This window comes from Protopterus annectens, chromosome 1.part0, assembly GCF_019279795.1.
Source record: "Protopterus annectens isolate FY-2018-M chromosome 1.part0, PAN1.0, whole genome shotgun sequence".
Taxonomy (NCBI): domain Eukaryota; kingdom Metazoa; phylum Chordata; order Ceratodontiformes; family Protopteridae; genus Protopterus; species Protopterus annectens.
The window spans coordinates 22,425,235-22,447,118 of NC_056725.1; the positions used below are offsets into that span (position 1 = coordinate 22,425,235).

Consider the following 21,884-nt stretch of genomic DNA (forward strand, 5'->3'; position numbering starts at 1 on the left):
TGCACCTGTTAGGCACCGTTAGTCTTTTAGGGGGTGGTAGTCTTAAGAGTAAAGGTTAAAAGGCAAATTGCATTAATGCAGTGTATGTCTGCATGTGAAGGTACTAAGGTTTCATGTTTTCTCACTCCAACCCCTCATTCTTTTCATTTTCAGTGTCTGTCCATGTGTACCACATGAAATGCTCCACAGCAGGGTAGGCCTGCCCCTGCTCAGCTGGCTCTGGCACCATTGCCCAGCACATTTGGGGAGCCAACCTGGCAGCACCACCACTACTTACCCCTACACTACTCGGGTCCTTTGCCCTGGAGGATAGTCCAGTGGTTCCCTCCAGGAGCAGTGGCAGCTGTGGTGAGTTTCACCCATGCAAAGTTGCTAGGGATGGTGTATAGGGTTGTGCAGTGTACTGTTGGTGCATGCCTGCACTAGCTGGAGAGGCTGCTGTCATTTTACTTGGTAACAGGAGATGTCACATGCTCCAGCCAGTAGTAGAGTGAAATGAGTGTTGTGGGTGAGGACACTCACTGTCACCCAGCTTGATTACCATGGGTCCTGGATGCCCCATCTATGATGTCCACTGACCTAGTGTCAATCACTGGCCTGGTCTCTTGTCATCTGTCTGGTCTGCCTGCAATTGCTTTCTCACCTACCCAACTTGCCAGACCTAGGCATTCCTACTTCCCTTCCCCAACATTCCTGTCAAAAAAAGGCACCTGTCCCACAAACTCTTCATGCATAGCTCTCCATTTCACATGTTTTGACTCGCTTGATTCAGTCCAGTTTTGCTATACAACAGGATTGTGTTGTCACATCTCTGGAGGGGATGGTTCAAATTCTGCTAATATTCTGCATATACTTTCAGTTTTTACTGTTTAAAAAATTGATAGCTATGATTCTTTACTTACCCGTATCCTCCACATTCCTGTATTGCGTTCCATTTATTCACTGCTTGCTGTCAATTTCATCACTGCCCTATCTTCCTCATTTCTTTTTAATGTATTGTGTGAGGTGACTTCTGTGGAAGGTTGGGCACTGGGCTGGCAACTCTACACCATAAAACTCCACTGCCAATCATGAGTGGACAGGATTGCTGTGGTGACCCCTAATACATAAGTAGTTTAAAAGTAGATGTATTCAAACCCTGTATCCTATGGCCTCAAAAAGGAATGTATCACTGCATCAACACATGCTGCCACAGTCAGTTAAGTAGCAGGTGTATTCCAGAGACTCAATACTGTCAGATTTTGGCAATGCTGCTTGTTTGCACACTGCTTGGTGCACAAACCTGTATCTTGCATGTGTATGCACTTCAGTCATGCAAACCTGCTCATTCTATGGAAATGTGTATATAATGTAGTACTGCTGTTTACTGTCAATCTCTTGTGACATGAAATGTACACATGTACATATTGTAAATATCAAATTTGTACCATGTACCTAAGCATTTACACCTGCTCTAACATGAAATGTAAATTGTTCATTAATGTCTGTATCGAAAGGGAACATGTACCTAAGAAGTTACATCTGCATCTAGCATGAAACATAATTGTAAATTGTTTTCTATATTGTATCTGTTTCTAAACTTTGTAACATGGAACTTTACTCCCCAGGCCTCCACTGAAAATGGGCTCTGAGCCCAGTGGACATCCCCAGTCATCAAACTGGAAATAAAATTGCATGCAGAAACATAAACTGAGGGTCTTCTGTCACATTTAAAACCCTTCCATGTGTTGGCATTACCCTCCAAGCACTACAAACCTGGGGAGTGTATTTTCTCCACACACAACCATGCTACAAAATGTAATGTGTGCTATGCAATGTACATCTGGTAACATGCAGAACTAAAACTATTGGGCCCATACACCTAAAAAGGTTTTATCTGCAAAGCTAGTGCAGGAATCCGTATGGATCATATGCAGAGGGACCTTCAATACACATGACCCTACTTGTTTTGGTTTTGTAAAGGTTATATCTTGACCCTTGTGGAGTTCTTGGATACTGACCCCAAAGACCTGGTTAAGGGATAGCAGGGTGTACTGCCTTGATGGGGAAGAAACTGGGAACACTTTCTGGGAGTGTAATGAGTTGGTGGACTTTAAAGATTCCCTGTAGTCTGCACTGTCTGAGATGCTGGGTGAGAAAATTGAATTAACTAGGGAAATAACTTGTTATGACACCGAATCTGAATTGCCTAGACACAGTATGGCCTCATTGTCTACTTATGGCTGCCAAAAAAGCAATTACTAAAAGTGGAAATCTGTCTAAACCAAATTTACTAGAAGTAACAAAGATGGTAACTGATAAAGCTGGAGCTAGGATCTTTGGAAAATGGTAGAAGCAAATTACATGGGAAACGTGGGATCAGTACATGCAGAGGAGGAATGAAGTTTAAAAGGCAGGATTTGAATGAGCTGTATAAGTGACAATGACTGGATAAAAAAAGTTGTGTGTGTTTGCAGGTACAGTTTGCAAGTGATGCATGAACATTTAATAAAGATGTTTAAGACAATTTGTTATCAAAGGGTTTTGGCACTATCCCTCATTCTTGCCTTGTAGTGAACTCCCATCTGGGAATTGGGCCATACAGTACTAGATGGATAGACAATTGGCTCAGTGATGAAACACTCAAATTTGGGGAATGGACCTCCACCACTAGCCTGTCTACCAGTGGAATCCCACAAGGATCTGTGCTGGGTCTTCAACTGTTTGGGAAATCCTTTCCTGAAGCACAGGCAATGGATGGCCAGTGGTTTACCAAATTTGCAGATAACTTAACTGGATATACTCATATGGAGTCCCTGGTGAGCCTAACACACATTACAGTAGGGGCTGACGGACTAAAAGTTCATCCTGTCACCATACAATGACTCTGCCACCATAGTCTATGAAGTACCCCTTTTAATTTTGATATATAGCACCCCCCCAAAGCTCAAACAGACTTGGGAACATGTGTTAACCATCTATACTTTCACTATGTACCTATAGTGATGCAATCTGCACTGCACACACCATTCATATGGACATCACATCCAAGACAGCTTATCTCTGCTGTACTCTACCCTTATCGCTCCAATAATGGAGTACACTCTGTACCTCACCAGATACCTGCAACAAATGGAGAGAACACAGGGTTGTCTGGAAGACTACCAGGCCTACAAACATGGAAAGTGACATACCTGTTGCTGTACTTTGTATCCTGCAGGCTGTTGAGAGGTGATCTATGGCTGCCCTGCAGAACAGTCTTAGACCCTGCCCTTCTGAAAATGGACATCTGCAATTCAGATGGGACAATTTGTCCCAGGGTTCTCAATCTAGCCTGTGACACAGAACATGGGAGATGTGCATCCCACGATTCACACTCCTCTGTAATAGGCTCCCTCTGCATATGAAGCTGTGCTCCATGACCCTTTTCAAGCTCAACCATGACAACTGGTTGAGTAATTGTAAAGTCACCTCTGGGATGGCACTGTCCCTCATGGACAGGATCAGTTGGTGCTCTGCTAAAAATGACAATCCAGCTATGCTCAACAGTACTTGTTTTGACACAGGCAGGCTTCTGAACACCCTGGTTACTAGTAGCCTCATATGAACTTATATGCAGGCCTCCCAACCTGTTGTCTCCCACATTGCTGGCTGATTTTTCTTCTAGAAGTTCATTTGCACTCCTGTATGAATCACTTGTGCCATGGTGCTTGCTTTAAGTACTGTTTTGCAGTCTGTGTACTTAGGGGTTCTGTTCTCACTACAGTTAAGTGGGCAGGTGTTTGGGTTTGCTGTTGCTTGGCATTGGAACATTTTGCACCAGCATGTGGGACACTTAATACAGTGCTGATGTCCTCCACTACAAAGCATGGTCTGACGCTCAAGTCAAACCTGAGCTGTGGTACTTTGTGTAAAAGTGTTCTGTAGTCTGTACTTGGACAGGTAGGGGTTGTATTCTCACTGCAGTCAACTGAGTGGTTGCTTGACATTAGAGAGCATGTCCCACCAGCACGTGGGACATTTGTCTTAACAAACCACTGATGTAATCAGCTAGATCACTGTTTTGGATATGCAGTATTTCCACCAGGGAAGGGTCAGACTGACCTGAGGACCAGGCAGAAGTGACATCATCCTCTACAAAGTTTTTTCTCCATCTATCATATGGTGTGTAGGTCGTTATCTTGCTGAGAGCCCAGTGGTCTTTCCAGCTGCTACACGTCTGAGGTACATGTAAGAAAGCAATTATACTTGATACTACCATAGAATCCTAAGATCTCAATACATGTATAATCAAAGTTTAGATTGCTATCTAAATGTATTCCCAGTGCTTGCGTTGGAGTTTCTGCATAGCAGGATCTGTTAATGCTGTGATAACATGGTACTCCACTCTTCCCATAGACAGCATTTCAAACACATTTGTGCATTTGCTTTTACATTGTGTGCATTTGTTGCCATTCAGTTGTTGGCTCATCCTGTACTATATCACCATTGGTAGACTCATTCTTTCATATTGTGTGCAATCCGTAAACTTGGTAAGCCAAAGGCCATATACTTTAGCCTGAACTGTCAAATACAATTCAAACGGTGAATGGCCAAGCACAGATCCCTGGGGTTTGCCAATGGTGACACCTCTGCTGGTACAGTTTGATTCACCAACTTTCACGTGTTCTCAGTGAGCCAATTGTTTACTCAACTGACATAAGGCTTAATTCACAGCTTGGAGGTTTTCTCAGTGTGTGATTGCATCAAAACCATTGGCCAGATCACAATAAGCAGTATGCCCAGCCTTACCTTCATTCAGGTCCATCACAGTGAACCAATGAGCTGTGACATCGCGGATCACCTATGGTTGTCCCAGCACATGCATCTTCTCTTTGTTGTTGAATACACAGCAACATGTGGCCTGTTACCATACAAGGGTGTACATTAACATGCATCCACATGAGTTGGGGGGGGGGGCAGCACCTGATGTGTATGTATAGGCATCCTGACTTATCTGTGAGATGGACCAACATATAGTCATGGTCCTCTACATGTACACTTAATCCAGGTGTAAAACAGACCTGTATGAGTTATTACAGCTACATCATGTCCATTACATTTGATTGTCAGAGGTCATTGAGGGCATGCATAACAGTATCATCTTGTGGAACTTTAACAGGTGAAGGAATATGACACAGCCAGAGGAACTCGGTCAACACTGTCATGTGGCCATAAATAGCTACATCACCAAATGGGTAGAACAGTAAGACTCGGTGTCTACATGCATTTCAGGTGCAGTGATAAGGTTAGTGTAAGGTTAGTGTATCAGGGTGCTAGGATCTTTCCTGCCCATTAGTGTTGGACATTGGATGCATATGCTGTGTCCAAACAGCTGCCTGAAGGACTACAGCTTGTGGGCAATCATGGACTCTAACTGTGATATTATAATATAGATAGTATCAACCTACTAGAAGCTGCTGCCACAGCCATAACACCTGCATTGATCGGAGACATGGAGGGAATTTGAATCTGGGAAACTCGCACTGCCCAGATATAATGGGGACATAGGTCCCATACCCAGTCTGATTAGTGTGTAAATGGTACATCCGCCACTTGGTCCCACTGTTGACTACTCCCTTGACTAACAAGTACTGAGCATACCAACATCATGATTTCCAGCCTTCACCACACCAATAACTGCAATGCACCCTTCATGTACTTCCCTCATACCTCTTAGTACAAGAAATCTGGACAAAGGCCCAATAATGGTGACATACACTAAATATTGCTCTTAGTAAAGTAATTGGGTTTGAGTTAATATACAATTTCTGAAGGAAGGCTGAAACATGTCATTTGGTGTTTTCAATCCTCCAATCATCCCAGTGATTTGCCAGAAAACCACAAATGGAGGAACAGACCAAAAATGAGGCAAAAATCTGGACAGTTGAGATGGCCACCCTACATCCGTTCCAGTGACATAACTGGTGTACCACCTTTATCAGTGTGCTGTCACAGCTTATTGGCCATACCAAGGTGTTTCTATGAAATGACTGTTGTGGAGCATTTGCACCAGATGTATGTGTGCTACCTGTTCAGCTTATGCACACTGCATACATAGGTGTTTAACATTAATGGCATGTAGAGAATTTGACACTGGCTTGTGCCATAGATTTGTCATGCACTCATAGTATCTAGCCGGTATTGCCCTTACACTCACATGTGTAGCAGTGTCCCTAACACCTTCAGATATAGTACCAGGACTGTGATTACCCTCCGTGTGGATGTTTCCTAGTGTGTACAGGCTCATTTCACTCCATATCCCATAGTTCAGAGGAATGGGGATTAGTGGTGGTATTGTGATGGTCCATGATTGTGGTTGTAATGTTTGCCATGGTCTTCTACCTGTGCCCAAGTTGCTGGAGAACTGTACATGTTCGGGTATCTGCACAGCTTCCCAATATGCACCCTACCCCAATTGTATGCAAGATCCCTGATATCCTCTAAGGATGCTCATTATTTGCACACCCTCCCCATTGTCACCTTGACAGACTACACGTCTTCACAGTACAGTTTATTTTGATATGCACTTAGTGTTGCTGCTAAAACTCTTCCATTGACATTCCCTCTGCTGTACATGAAGTTTCACGTGTACTCTCTCCCTGTTTTAATTACAGTTCATCTGTGTCACTATTCAATACAAATTTTCCCTGTGATCATTTACATGGTAGTCCCTTGTCCTGTTTAACACCGCTTCAGTACAGAATGCCAGGAATGGGATATCACAATACTGTGCACTGTAGGTACTGGTCTGTATTGTTTGGACCATGCACTTCTCATTTGTACCTACCTGTCCAGATGTTTTCCTTATCAAATATGTGGCTTTCTGCCATATCACTGGGATGATCTCTGGACTAATGCTACTTAATATTACATACATTAGAGTGCATACCTCTCAACTGTCCTGATCTGTGCAGAATGTCCAGTTTCTCATTTGTGATCTTTTCCTCCACTTTTTTCCTGAAATGTCATTGGCATGTCAGAGTGCAGTCAAACCGACATTTCTGTTTCAAACTTCATGCTCTTCAGAAAGTTCATGCTGATGTGCAACCTATATTCTACTAAGTTTGGAAGTGCACTATTGTCTACCCCTAGTTCTGGCCCTTTGTCAATTTTTATGGCTGTCCACATTTCTCGCACTGAGGCTGACATTCTAACATTCCTATGCGACGTGTCAAATGTCCCTATTACTCAGGTGGCCTCTGTGCAGATATGTTGTAATAGAATGTCTGCTATATGCAAAGCCCTGGTGATCACTGTGGTATTCTGCACAAATCTATGCACAGTAGGTGCTCTGCCTTGCATGGAATTGCTATCTACCTTCGCTTACAAGGTTTCACGGCCAGCAACACTCTTGCAAGTCACAAAATCTAGCTTAGGAGCACTGTGCGTAATATGCATTGCGTGCTGCCACATACCATTGTGCCAGCACTTGAACTCAATCTAGGCTCTGCAAACCCTACACAGTTTATTGAATCCCAGTGGGTATTTTTAACTTGACTGTTTGAAAAGGATAGAGCAGTAGAGCTGGGAAACTACTGCAAAAGCTGAATATTACGATTTGAAAAGGTGGGTAAGTACGGCAATGCTTTTCAAGTTGTGCTATGGATTAAATCTTAACGGTAGTATTTTTGCTAACTAATATAAAGGGAAGTGCTGGTAAAAGGTTTGTCCTGTGTTTACACACTGAAGTTAAACCAGTCTATGCTCCCAGGATGTCTGCTAAACGAACCACTTCTGCCTAGTGAAGAAAAATAACATGCGTACAGAATGCCTACATTTCCTCAAATTTTCCTACTTTTATGCTCTAGGAATTTTCTCATTCAATCTGTTTTTTTAAGCATATGCTGTAAACCCATTTTTCCTATCTTTCAGCAAGATCAGTGGAATGGTTGAAAGCCCCTTTTCAGCTATGACCCAGGCTCATTAGGACCCAAATATGAAATGACTGACAGTGCGAACAAAATGTCAGGAATGTCTGCAAAATCTTGTAATGAGATAATGGTATACATAGTTGAAAATGCAGTATAGCTGCTGGGACAGTTTATCCATTGTTTCACACAGATGCAGGTAGATTTTTAGTCTGTTTCCTGTCTGCCAGCAGGTGGTTCCAAATGGAGAGGCTTGACTTCGTTGAAGCTTTCTTTCCCTGTGGCAGTTTTGAAATGAGGCCTAACAAGTGAAATGGCAGCTTCAATATCCCTGAGGGAAGGGGAGTCAATGGCTTAACTTTAGTGTTCTGTAGGTTTGGTCTACAGTGAACTAGTAGCAGTCCTTTAGAAGATTACAATGACAAGTGTGAACTGCTTGGAGTTTAAATCTGTAGACCTTATTTCCAATAGTCTGGTGTGTGTGGAATGCATTGTTAGAGGCAGGCTGTATTTGAATTTTGGGATTAGCACACTTGGCTAGTGTGAAGGGGTGACTACATAGGGAATTTTTTGAGGTTTTAACTGGCTAAGTCAACAGTCTGAGTGAAACTATGTATAGTGATCCCACATTATTTTTCAAGTCTACAGTTATGCAAAGATCTTTTTGTTTGACATTTGGAGAGTAATGTTTTTGATTTGGTGGAGGAAGGATCTTTTAGTTTGGCCACAATGCAGTAATTTGGGATTAAGCAGTTTAAAGTATAATACTTCAACCATCCATTTGAGGTTAAGTGAAGCCTTGGTCCAAGGAAGTGTGCTGTGGGATGTCCACATGTAATAAAACATTTGTTTTTCCAAGGGTGGTGCCAGTCAGTGCTGTATCCGATATAGGCCTCATTCAAAAGCAGTGGTGGCAGGGCAAACTGTGTAGCATTTGACTGATCTTGTACTCTGCCAAATCTGAGTGGGGGGTTGTATAGTCCTGTCCAATTAGTGGCTCTCCCCAGGGCAGCCTTGCTTTGAATCAGCAGTGATCACTTGTTCTGCTTCCTATTTGTTTTGCTTTTAGAAAATGTTTAAAATGTCATGATCAAGTATTCATGCTACTGTTTTAAATTTGTTTCAGATATTTGATGTAAATGTGACTGCAAGCTTCTTACTAGCAAAGCATGTTGTCCCGCACATGGAGAAACGGGGGTAAGTTTTGCGTTTAAGTGACTATAGAAAAATTGCTCGTGTTGGGCTAATCCTGCCACTTCTCTAGAATTAGAATTTTGAGTTGGCAGGAACTAGTATGGTAGAAATAGGACTTTGACAGTCACCATGCTGCATAATGTGTGTACATAAGGTTTAGCTGCCTTCTGCTATTTTCCAGGAGGCACTAAATTTGCTGTGATTAAGTGTTCAGTGACGGTGCATTTGTTCAGTCTTTATAGGTTATCCAGACTAATGCTGACTTGTGTGGTATTAATTGCATCTTTCACACTACTGGCAGCTGATGTAAATTACACATTCTGTTCTGAAAAGGGATTTGTCATAAAAAAAAAAAGGAGCCAAACACTGAATTGGCATCTTTCTCCACTAAATGCAGCCTATCCTTAGTTTGGTGTCCTTTGGCTAACCTGCCTTAAATTGGGGATATTTGCAGATCTAAGCATATGAAATTAAGCTTTACCAGACTTGGTACAGTGTAAGCTTTTATTATCCCAGAGCTGTTACTAGCAATATTTTACTTTAACTCTGCACACTAAAATATGTGGTCTTATGGATGACTGGTGAATACACAAGACAAAGGAAATTACTACAGCATAGTTTGTCTGTGCACCATTTCACTCTTGGGTTTCAGATGGGTTTTGCATTTTTGGACTTGGTGAGCTTGAAGGGTTGGTGATTGGAATTATGGGTCCTTAGGAGGAGGCATGTAGAAGTGGTTTTCCTTCCTCACAAGCTTCTGGAGGTATACTACCTTGTATCCCCTCCTGCAGAAAGTTGGGAGGGTTTGCCTATTTCACATGTTACCTCTGATATGGTCTTTAACATTAAGGTACAACATACATAGTAATTTTTTACAGATCAGGGTTGTAGCACAAGGTTATGGTGATTCAGAATATGCTTGCTTCAGATCATGTTAACAGCCTTTTTGAAGTATCTTCTGCTCAGGGCCTCAGTGTCAGTCTAGTATGTCCACCTTACTGTTATGGTCACATAAGCAGCTGCTGTTTTCAGTGCCATTGCTAACTGGCAAGGTATGATTTTTATTCTGCTGCTATTCAGATAAGGTTTGAGATGCACCAACCTACAGTTGCACTACTGCCAAGCAACTGGCAAGCAAGTATGATTGGAAGAAGACTTTAAATGAAATGGTGACGACTCTACAAGTAAAGTCGAAAAGACACAGATACTGGATGTACAGGATTCTAGGGTAAACCAGGTTATACTAGTTTTGCCTTGGTTTAATATAAAGTACTGTTCGCACTTCTGGAGTACGTCTTGTGAAACTTGAAGATTTATGCATCAGTCTCCACCAGGTCTGCCAGCTCATGGTGTGCCTTATCAGTATTTGGCTAGGGTAGGTAGATGTTCTGTGACAGTGGGCTCTGTATAGATGTGCACTTTGTATTCCATACACTGACAGTGGTTGTCTTTCAGCTTTTCCCAGTTAGGGGTTGCCACAGCCAAACTCCGGTGTGCTAATGATTGGCAGTTTCACGAACGCCAAGGTGCCAGCTCTACGTTCAACCTTCAACGAAGGTATGCCCATTTATGCATGTCTTTCAAATGCTCACCCAACAGTGGGGAGGACATGCAGACTCCACAGAGAAGGCACTCCCTGCACTCCAGCCAAGAATCGAATGGGAGAACCTCTTGCTGTGATGCAACAATGCTACCGCTGACAGTGGTGCAGAGCTAAAATTAACTCTTGCCCTTTAGTATGAAAGGTCAAACTTCGATAAAGATTGCTTTATCTTATTTGCCATTAAGATGACTGAAAACTGTTTGATTAGGGATGGTGAGAGAATTAAATGCTGTGATGCATCCCTGTCTGAAGGCTACCCTCTGGCAAATTAAACTTGGAATGAGCAGGCTAAGGAAAGCTCGTACTCTAGGTGTGTAAGCTGGACTAAAGTAAGCCAAGTTGAAACTGACTGTACTGTGTGCAATTGCAAACTGCATTTGAAAAATGAACCCCTCTGGATATTTAGAATGATGGGGACAAATGAAATTGTGTAGTCAGAAAGCATTAGAATAGTGAATGTATCTTTAGGTTACCCCCTTAAAATGGTAAGACCGCAGATGCTGCATTGCTATTCACACTGTACAGAATAGAATCCATATAGCTGGCTACTGTGTAGCTGAAACGTGCAGTAACAGAAGTATTAATACCACTAGAGTTTCATCTTGCAACTCTGTAGGAATGGAGAGCAAAGACAACACTCAACACCAGTGCTGGATGTTCCCATGTGAAGGACTGTTCTGTAAGTGAACAAGACCTCTTAATGTTCTACATTTTTGATCCTCCCTTCAGTCTTCATGGAGCTACTGCTGACCTGTTCCATGTGCCTTCCCCTGGGATCTCTCTCCATTCCTATTAACTGGCTTTTCCTGGATGATTTGAGGATAGCCGAACAGCTATTCTCAATATGCTTAAAATGCTTGTCAAGTCCAAAGACAATTTCTGACTCATTTCTCTGAACTGAAAGTACAATCTGAGCTGATGAATTCACCTGGGTGTCAGTGTTGCCCCCTCCTGCCAAAGGTTTGATGATGTGCTCTATACAGAATCTATTAAATACTGTGTGATTTTAAGTTATGGCTGTTCCAAGATCAGTAACAGAGGGGAGTTTTTCCTTTCCCATTGTTGCATGATCTCACTTGCCATATATGTCAGGTGTGTGTGGGGGGCTTGCTCCTGCAAGAACCTTTTTTCAATGGTTTGAGCCATTTGTTTCAGATTGCAATATTGAAATGGTGATTTTGGTGATTTTTTGATATTGCAGTAGATACAAAATTAATACTGATCAAATGTGAAAATATGATTCTTAACATTTTTTTTGTTCTGGCAGTGAGGTTCTCCGGTTCGATTCTCAGTTGGGGTGCCTTCTGTGCAGTCTGCATGTCCTCCCTGTGGTCGTGTGGGTTTCCTTTGGGTTCTCTGGTTTCCTCCCACATCCCAAAAACATGCTGTAGGTGGATTGGACACTCTAAATTGGCCCTAGGCGTGTGTGCATGTCTGCCTTCTGTGGAAGGTTGGGTGCCAGGCTGGCAACTTGACAACTCAACTGCCAATCATGAGCAGACAGGTGATCTGCTGTGGCAACCCCTAACTGGGAAAAGCTGAAAATGACTATACAAAATGTTCTTTGCTGCTAATAGATGACTGTTCCATAGTCACTGAAGCATGGTAGCACATCAGTCAATTCTTTACTACCCATATTCCAATTTAATTATACAATTTTCCTTGGTATAGAAGATGCCTTTTGGTATTCTGGCTGGCTGCCTGGCTAACTGCATTTGCTCTCAAAACTGTTCCACTGTTGCAGACTGCTTTTTGAAAGCTGTTGGCACCTCTCTATTCATATTTGACCAAATTAACACGTGCATTTCTTTAAATGCACTCAGGTGTTAAGCAAAATGTCCAAGAATTCACAGAAGTTAAACTAATGAAATTATTTGAAGTGCAGAGTGGATACAAAAGCTAAGCTGCATGACAGACGTGGTTTTATACTATCTTTTGAAGATCTTCAGCACTGCCTTACTGGCATGTGTTGAAGTTCCTTTCTGCCCTTCCTCCGGCAGTCTGTCAAAGCTCAGAACTTCTCCCACTGCCTGTCAGTGTGAAGAGTCAATCTGGCAGGACTAGGATAGTCCTTCACACTCTGGACCCATTTAGTTTCTCTGCCACAATCAGATCTCTTTAGATGCTCCCCTCCTGGTGATCCAAGATGCATATTGCATTTCAGAAAATGTTGCCCCCTCCCTCTGCCATTTCCATTAGTGATTAAATATATTCTGATTTGCTTAGTTTTTAAAGGAATACTGTGATTTAATATTCTAGTACAAGCCTCTCACTGTTTTGCTTGAGCTCTTTCTGACTTTGTGCAGTGTTTAACCCTTTTTACTGTTCTAGGCTTTTTAAAGGTGAAAGGGGGTTGCTGGACAAAGGCCATTTTACTGCAGTTCCTTTAATGCTGCCAGAACTGAATTTTTGGCTTTCTGAAGCTTGGTTTTAGTTTTGATAGGAAAACTTGCTGTTTTGGTGGTTTTCTCTGAGGTTATAATTAAAGGCCATTGAACATAATTACAGCATTTTAAGTGATTTTTTTTTTGCTTGAATCTCACATTTGCCCACCATTTTTCTTTAACACTTCTGACCAGTTCTTAAACTTGTATTCAATTCCTTGTCCAGTGTGTGGATTGATTGGATTGTGTAGAAGGGATCATAGAACCAGTCCTGAAAGAATGAGATTTCTACTACATAAATTTTGTGGTTACCACAAAAAAAAGTTGTGGAGACTGGGGTTGGAATCTGTCAAGGTCTTTTAGTGAAAGATGTTCTCTGCAATTGGGGCTTCCTCTGTTACCAGACAACTGCTTCTAGATGTCCTGGAGCTTTAAGGATGCTTATCGTCTGAATCCCTTTTTTGCTCTTCACTTCAGGAGATGGTGTGAACCAGACAAAAAATCTCAAATCAGTTTGTTTACCTTTGGGCCATCTACTGTAACCTGTCTATTCACAAAATGCCTTGCTGTAGTGGCACTGTCTGACTGTGTATTCATATTTTTCTGTACTTGGATCTGCAGTCTGCATCCAGGTATCTGGAATCACTGGAAGGTCTTAACCCTACTCTAAATTCCAAGTTTAAACTTTTCTGAGGTGCTTAACTTAGTCTCACTTTTGCCTGAAGACTAGATCCTGTCATGCTAGATGGTGTTTGGAATTCTCCCAAATAATTGTTGCCTCTGCTTGGGAATTCCTGAATTTTTGGACTCCTGGTATCTGTATCTTACCACTAGGCCATCCTTGCACCCAGTTGCTGGTGCTGCCTTTTATCAGACTAGAATGAGTGGTGTAGATATTTGTTCAGTATCATTCCAATAATTTTTCTTACCAGATATGCTGGTACAGTCTAAGACAGATTTGTCTGACTTCGTGGGAGTTGGTACAAGCCAGTTCAGACTAGAAGATGCATGGAAGCACATCAGTATAAAGGAGATGTTGGCACTGACTTGAAAGCTCCCACCATCTCTGGACCAGGGTTCCTGACCTGGTAGTCATGACTACAGGGATGTGATATTTCAACAATCCAGGGGGTATGAGACCTTGCCTCCTGTAACAATTGCCTTTGGCCCAAGATTGGGCTTTTTGGTGCTCAAGGCATTACACATCCCATCAGAGCAGAACATTATGGCAAGCAGGTGTTGTTGATCCTGGCAGACCAAATGGAAGCTTGAGGCAGTGTTCCAGGAATCTTGTGCTGATGTGGGGAGCACCTCACCTAAATCTGTTTGCTTTTCAAAACAGTTGAAGAAACTGGCATCCTTTGCAGCTGGACTTGGAGGACAGATGTTTTCATTCCCTTGGACAAGAATGTACCTGTATGCATTACCACCCTTTCTATTGATTCACAAGGTACTTCTGAAAGCTCAGAGAAATGCCAGTTTCAATGTGGTGAGCCCCTGTTGGCCCAGACAATCTTGGTCTTCCCTTTTTAATGTTAGCCAAAGGCAATTAACAGATTTCCTTTCACTCTGGATCTGCTCGCACAATTTCAGGGGGAAACTGCACCCTGTCAATTTCATTTGGCAGCCTGGATGATTCTTTACTCTGAGGCTGTTTTGCCATAAGGATGGGGAGTAGCTGAGATCAGAAAATCACCTTTTAGAAAATCTTAAGGTACAGATGGATGAGGCTTTCTAAGTGGTGCCTAAATGGAAGCAGAAGGTCCATTATGATATCACTCTGGTCTGAAATTTTGGTGTGAGCTACTTTAGGATAGCCTAGTGTATGCATCTGTTAAGGGGCATTTAGTGGCAATCTATGCTTTTCTGCCAATGGAGTCCCCCTTTCCTCTTTTGGTAGAACAGTTCAATGAAATTGCAGATGACTTGCCAAGCAGATCTCTCCTTCGTGAGACCCAAATTTTAGACCCCATTACCCTTTGAAATTGGTAGCTTGTGCTGATCTTGGGTTCTTATGGAAAGCTGGTTTGCTTTTTGCACTGATCTTAGGTTCTTATGGAAAGCTGGTTTGCTTTTTGCACTGAAGGTGTGTGTGAGCTGAAAGTTCTCAATGAGACTACCCTTTCTGTTTCCTTTAGGAGTAGGGTTGTGTTAAGCACTTAACCATTTTCACTCCAGCTTATTTCCTTAATTATTGTGGATAAACATTACTTTGTCCATGGGCAGGTCTGGTACTGTGATAGAACAAAGCTCTAAGGCTAGAACCCTTTTTATTTCCTTTTCTAAGGCCTAGAAAGGTCAACCTGTCTCTAAGCAATTTGTTGTATGTCTGTTGCTCTCTGGTATTTGCACCCACCATGGTGAGGCACATTGAGTAAGGTAAAGGCACTTGGCCTTTTCCTCGTCAGTGACCTTTTGAAAAGGAATGCACTTAAGTAATCCAGAGGCAGCATCTTGGTCCTCCATCCTTTCATAAAGCACAACAGATTATGCTTCTCTAGCTCCAGATGCTCCTGGACCTTTATCCTTCCTCTTCATAGGTTGGGTAAGGTTTGGGAATCTACCCATATGCCAGTAAGGCAGTGCATTTGAACATAGTAAGGTAAAGTTCCACTTGCATATAACAGTAGCAGTTTGTAGCGCACATTGCCTTACTCCTAGTACCCTCCCATTTCTTTATAGCTAGTTGTGGTTGCTGCTGCTTCTGTTCAGCTTTTTTGTGGCATTTAGTATGGAACCGTAGGTATTCACAAAGCTTGTTCTCAACTGCTCTTCCTGTGTAACCCTATAAAACAGTCTTGTGTTAAGGGCTGTCGTAGCCCTGCCAGATTGCCTTGCATGGCATGTGTGAAAAACAGTTTTGACAAACTGCATAGGGATGGTAGAAAGGGCACTTGTACACATGCTAGGGAACACATGCCCTCCCAGCAAGAATGCCAAAAGCAGATGGGATTGGCGTTCAAAGATGGCTGTACACTGAGTAACCACTTGTTTCTAGCTCTCCGTGTGAAAACACTTGGCAGAGAAGGCCAGTAGACTTGTGTTTATGGGTGAATTCCAGTAACTGGCTACTAAGTACAATGCCTGGATGCCAGGAATAAAAATACAGAAGACCTAGAAAGCTGCTACAAATAGTGAGGAAGAAACACTATAGAGGAGTTATGCAAATGTTCAAAAAGTAATGCAGCCTTCAGACATTACATCCAATAACAAAGAAGATGATGCAAGACAACTGCATGCAGACCTGGCTAAAGTACGTCAACACAGGGCTGGAGTAAATGGGAGAAGCTTTCAATATTCCGATGAGAAAGCTGCAAGAATCAGAAGTTGAAATGAAGAAATGGCTGGCCGAGACTGCTCTGGAAGAGAGGTTTCAAAGATAGAGAGGTTTCAAAAATAGAATTGGAGTACAGAGCATATGGGGAAAACTTATTTTCAGCTATACCAGAGAAGCTGGAAGGAACAGACTGCATTAGTTATGAAACCACAGATAAGCAACTGGACTGTTATTCCACACCAGGACTGGGCACATTTTGTGCGCTCCAAATCTAGCTATAAGAAAGAAATCTAGATCTCTAATAGCAAGGATGCAATCCTACCAGCAGAGTTTGTCAACTGTGGCAGGACAAAATACTGAAGAGGCAGTGCTTGTGGAGAATGATTACTCATTATAAACCTGGCAAAACTTCAATTCATCCCTGCATTCAGAGAATGTCTAGATGCAGGCATGAGACTGCTATATCCGGCTGTCTTAAAAGTGTTCCTCCGTGGAGCGATAATCACTTTTTGAAGTACATGCCAAGGAGGAAATACAGAAGTTTGTCCAAAAAAAAAAAGCTGTGAAAAATGATATTTTCATTGTTCCTCTGGTAATGAAGACCAGAGACTGCATCTGTGAAAACCTTTCCAGTATTTCAACAATGTTGAAGGGAGCATGAGTCTACTAGAATCAAGAGCCATTTGGAAATGAAGCAGACACATGATTAGGATGATGGAGAACTGTGAAAATCTAACTTAATGGATGACAATGCAATACATTTGAGTTGACAGCACAAGAATTTGGAAATGGACTTCAAAATGTGAGTGGAGAACTCGTATATGCCCTACTTCATGTAATTAATTTTAGCAAAAAATGCTTTGTGGAGGGCAAGAGGGGAGAATGCCGGCTAAAACACTTAGCATGCAAGGGAAGCCATGGAACAGATGCAGTACTATTTTTAGATCTAATGGGGATTGTGAACAGGTTTTTCTCTTGTGCAGTTTTGAGAAACCTAGGCAATGTAATGAAAAAAGGAAAAGGAGCCTGGTTAAGTGGGCATGACAAAGTTCAAATGTGTGTTCTTGCCTGGGGAAATGACTGATTTTAAGGACCTTTGTTTCAAGACTGAGCAGGTAAAATTGAATACAAGTTTTTTTCTAGCATTTGCAAATGTATACTAACCAGCATTTCTGCAGCTGCTCTTCATGCCTCCATGGAGGCAATCTGAGAGAAACTGGAAACAGTCGAAGGGGATTTGAGAAGCAGAAAACAGTGAAACTGACTAGGACACAATGTTTCCTGAAAACAATTGGGTTTTCAAGGTGTGACAGCTTTAATGTCAGACCTCAGTTTTTTGAAATGCAATGGGGTTAATATAAACAAGTGCTTTTGTTCACCCTTCTTTGCAGCGACTACATTTCTCAAAACTGATCAATGAAAATCCGGGGAGGAGATGGAGAACAGAAGGATCTGAGTGACAAATGTGTGCTTTTTCCCATGCTTGCATAGGGAAATGGGTAAAAACCCTAGGCATTATCCAATAACAAGTTTATTACAATGCTTTGTAAGGCTTTTTTCTGAAACAAGGTACCCTTAGCAGTTTTGTCTGGTTTGCATGTCAAGAAGTCAGATATGGCCTGGAGAGTTTACTGAAAGCATTAGTGTTCTCAACTGAGAAAAAGATGTACAAAATCAAATGGTACTAATAGCACAGGCTCTACCATGGGTCTTAGCATGACTTAACTTTTCTTTTTAGTTAATTTTAACCGGTCTGTGTAGCTTTCTTGGGAAGTAAACACTTCAGTATTTGAAGATGTACATAGTTACTGTTACCTTCATAGGTTTTAGAAGGGTTTTGTGGGAGGTGTTCTATTTGAGTATTTTCAAAAAAGTACACAAGGTGTGATATGGGTGCGAATGGATAGGACTCTTAACTGTACAAGACCAACCTGCTGAATAGTATATACATGTAACACAAGTTGGAACTAAACATGTAGCAAAAGAGCTGCTGTATATAAGGTGGTAAGAGCTATACAAGAATGATGCTTTCTGTAATGTCTATCTGAATGGTTTTGCAGGTATAAAAAAGTACTGAACTATATTAAATGTAGAGTGCACATAGCTATGCTACAATGGACAGACCTGAACATCTATATTTGATAGAGGTTTTCAGGATGATTATTCAGTGGAATATCTTGTGCAGAGAGTACTTGTATCAATTGCAAGCTCCAATAGTGAGAGAGAAAAAGATAATGGAATATGCATAGTATTAATGGGCTACTGGTTAGGGAGGATTACACTGGCATGCATTTACACTCCACCTAAAACTGCTGTAAAGGAGCTTAAGAAAATTCTGGGAGAAGTTATCAGCTTTCAGGAAGAAATACTTGTCTGGGGGGCCTAGAAGGGAAGTAGATTTTTGAAGAAACTTATGAAAATGTTTGGCGTAGAAGATGTGAAATTCAATATTAGAATCTCTGCATGAATTTGCATATTACTCAAGATGTGAAAACTGACTAGTCTAGATTTTTACAGGAAGTGCATTTAATTGAAGATCATGAAATGCACCCAGTAAACATTTCAGACCATGCACCAATTAAATTAAATGCAAGGTAATGAAATGAGTTTTCCCACCTATTTGTTAAAGAATTTAAGGAATAGGTTGTGGAAAATTCAGGAGCTACTACTAGAAGATGGAATTATCTTCTGAAAACATAGCTAAGGAGTGGGATAAAATTTCGTGGAGTTTACAAGTAGGTTTAAAATGGAGATGGTTAGAGTAACAATTTAGAGGGATTGACCAATGTTAAAATACTGCAAATAGGAGGAATTTCAGAACTAGCAACTGTAGAATGTTGAACTGAAAAGGAATTTTCTATATGCAAAAGTTGAGATTGCTGTTAAGCAACTTTTATAAGTCTAGAGAACAAATTTAGCACAACTTGGCAGCAGGGCAGTCACCAAGCTTAGGGAGCCTAGAACAAGGAAGATGAGACCCTGTAGAAGTATTAGAAATATTTTGGAAATTTATGAAGCTTTGTATAAAGCAAGAAATGAAGTCAAGTTATAAATGGAAATGTTTATGGAATTAAATATGCTAGAGTTAGATGTAGATGAGGCTCGATTACTAAATGGATAAGGGGGGATGAGAAGAGGGGATGAGATAAAAAAAAAAAAAAAAAATAGCAATGTATAACCATTCTACAGGAAAGTCCCCAGGAATAGTTTGTATTCCTGATGAAGTTAGGAGGGAAAGATTTGGAAGGTTCTGTTTCTCAGTATTTAAGAGAAGTACCAGCATCCTGGAAAGAAGGTGGTAAGTGATACCTAAACAGGGTAAAGGTCCATTGGCTCCAGATTCCATACAGGCCCATTTCAATACTAAACCTTGATTATAAAGTGTCTAATGGTTAAAAGAATGGCAAAAGTGATTCCAAAATTGATAAGATTAGTGTTTTTGTGGAGGGGAGTCAGACATTTGCTAATATTAACATTGCTCTACGGAGAAGCAGAATGTAAAAGTACCACTTTTTTATTGGGTCTTTATGCAGAGAAAGCATTTGACAGAGTAAACTGGGACTTCATGCAGGGCAGTGGAACTTGGAAGCATTTGTTTTCCCCAGTACAATTATAAGGTTGATTAGAAGAATGAGGGATTGGATGGGGTGAAGTATTGGGTGGGGTCCTCTCCCATAATTTAAGCTTCAGTAGAGGAACTAGGCAGGGTTGTCCGCTTTCTTCTTTGCATTCTATTTAGAACCATTGTCAAAAAATAAGGGACTTGGAAATTCAGTGGTATAATTGGTATGGTAGTTGGGAAAAGCTGTCTTTGTTTTCAGACACTTTTTTATACATGACAAAACCAGAAAGGGACATTAGTGTGGAGCATTTTAAGAAGTTTCAGATCTCTGGATACAAAATTAATGAAGCTAGAACAAAGGCAGTAGTGGTAAATTATGTACACACATTGGTCCAACAATATTCCACACTTATGGGGGACATGATAAAATGAAGTATTTGAGTATGGATCAAATGACTGGCAGCTAAGGATATACAGGAAGACTATAAACAGAAGAGGATTCAAAAATTGACTAAGTTTTGTTATATGGATACCAAGACAAAAGCCATTCATTTTTTAGCCATTAAAATGTTTAGTCCCTTTAGTCTCATCAACCAGAGAAGTTGTGGATTGCAATAGAGTTTAAGGATTTTGTGGGATGGGAAGACTAAGGGTCCAGTGGGATAAGATTGTAACAGTAGAACAAGATGGACCAGGATTACCTAATTTGAAGTGTTTTGGAGCAACACAATTAAGGCTCTTGTACATGGCACAAGCAGAAAAGGATGATGCTGACAGGGAGGAAGCTCAAACGAGTTTCGGATTTTGGATGCAGACTCTTGAGAACAAAATCAGAGATTGCTATAAAATAGGAGTATTCGAAGAACCAAACCAGCATGAGAATGGCAGATTTTGCTGATAGGGATGACTGTGGGTCAGGGATATGGATTAATAGGAAAGAGGGGGCTGGGATGTATTGGGGAGAATGGGCAAAGGAACCAAGGTATTGGGAGTAAACTAGAAAGGGAAAGGTAATAGAATGGAGAGGCCAATAATTTATCTGGAGTGCATGTTAGAGATTGCTTCCCTATCAGATTGATACCAGAGTATAGGAAGAGAAACTGGGGGCTCCTAAATGAAAGACCAGCACTGGTAGAGTTTTTGATGGAATCTAGAGCAGGAGCTGCCATTAAAGGAATAAAAGCATATAAAATATTGCACAAGAATCTGAGGAACATGGGACTGGGAAAGATTGGATAAGCAATTCAGAGACCATGGGGGATTTGGTTAACCCAAATATGCAGATCTTTGCCTGTAAGTGTACTTGGGGTATAAATACCTATGTAGACCCCAAAGAAATTTTCCTCTGGTGGATAGCAAATGTTGTAGGTGTGATGGGCAAGAGAGGTTGCTGAGAACATTTTTTGGGAGTGTAATGAGCTGGCAGACTTCAGGGATTCCCTGCAGACTGCTGTCTGAGATGCTGGGTGAGCAGAATGGACTGAGTGAGGAGATTTTTTATGCCACAGAATCAGAATTGCCTAGGCATAGTAAAGCCTTGCTGAATCTACTTATGGTGGCTGCCAAAAAAGCATTTATTAAAGTGGAAATCTGTCTAGACCAACTTTACTATAAGTAGTGAATATAGAGATAAACCTTGAATTGGGATGTTTAGAAAAGGGAAGGAGCAAACCACATGGAGGAAAATGGGAATTGTGGGAACAATGTATGCAGAGCAGGAACTAGGTTTGAGGCAGGATTTGAATGAGCCATATGCGTAACTGACAATGACTGGATGTGATTTACGTTTGATGTAAACTGTTTGCAACTAAAGTAGTATTTTGTATTCATTTATGTAAATGTAAGATTGCCTTTGTCATTTGAAAATTTAAAGGTGTTTGGGGGCAGATTTTGGGATTTGATCCATTGTATGTGCTTGTGCCTGGCAGTTGCATTTTCACCCACTCCAGTAGCCTTGGTCAGGTGGCATCTTCAG

The 21,884-nt window shown here is 41.4% G+C and overlaps 1 protein-coding gene across 2 annotated transcripts in view; it reads left to right on the plus strand.

Annotated features, from left to right (window-relative positions):
- LOC122808471 (dehydrogenase/reductase SDR family member 4-like) overlaps positions 1 to 21,884 on the plus strand; it is a 501,584-nt gene that overhangs the window by 246,986 nt on the left and 232,714 nt on the right. For both annotated transcript variants that reach the window (XM_044079461.1, XM_044079529.1), the window contains exon 4: positions 9,016 to 9,086. In XM_044079461.1, the coding sequence (XP_043935396.1) occupies positions 9,016 to 9,086 (71 nt within the window). The remainder of the gene's footprint in view (positions 1 to 9,015; positions 9,087 to 21,884) is intronic.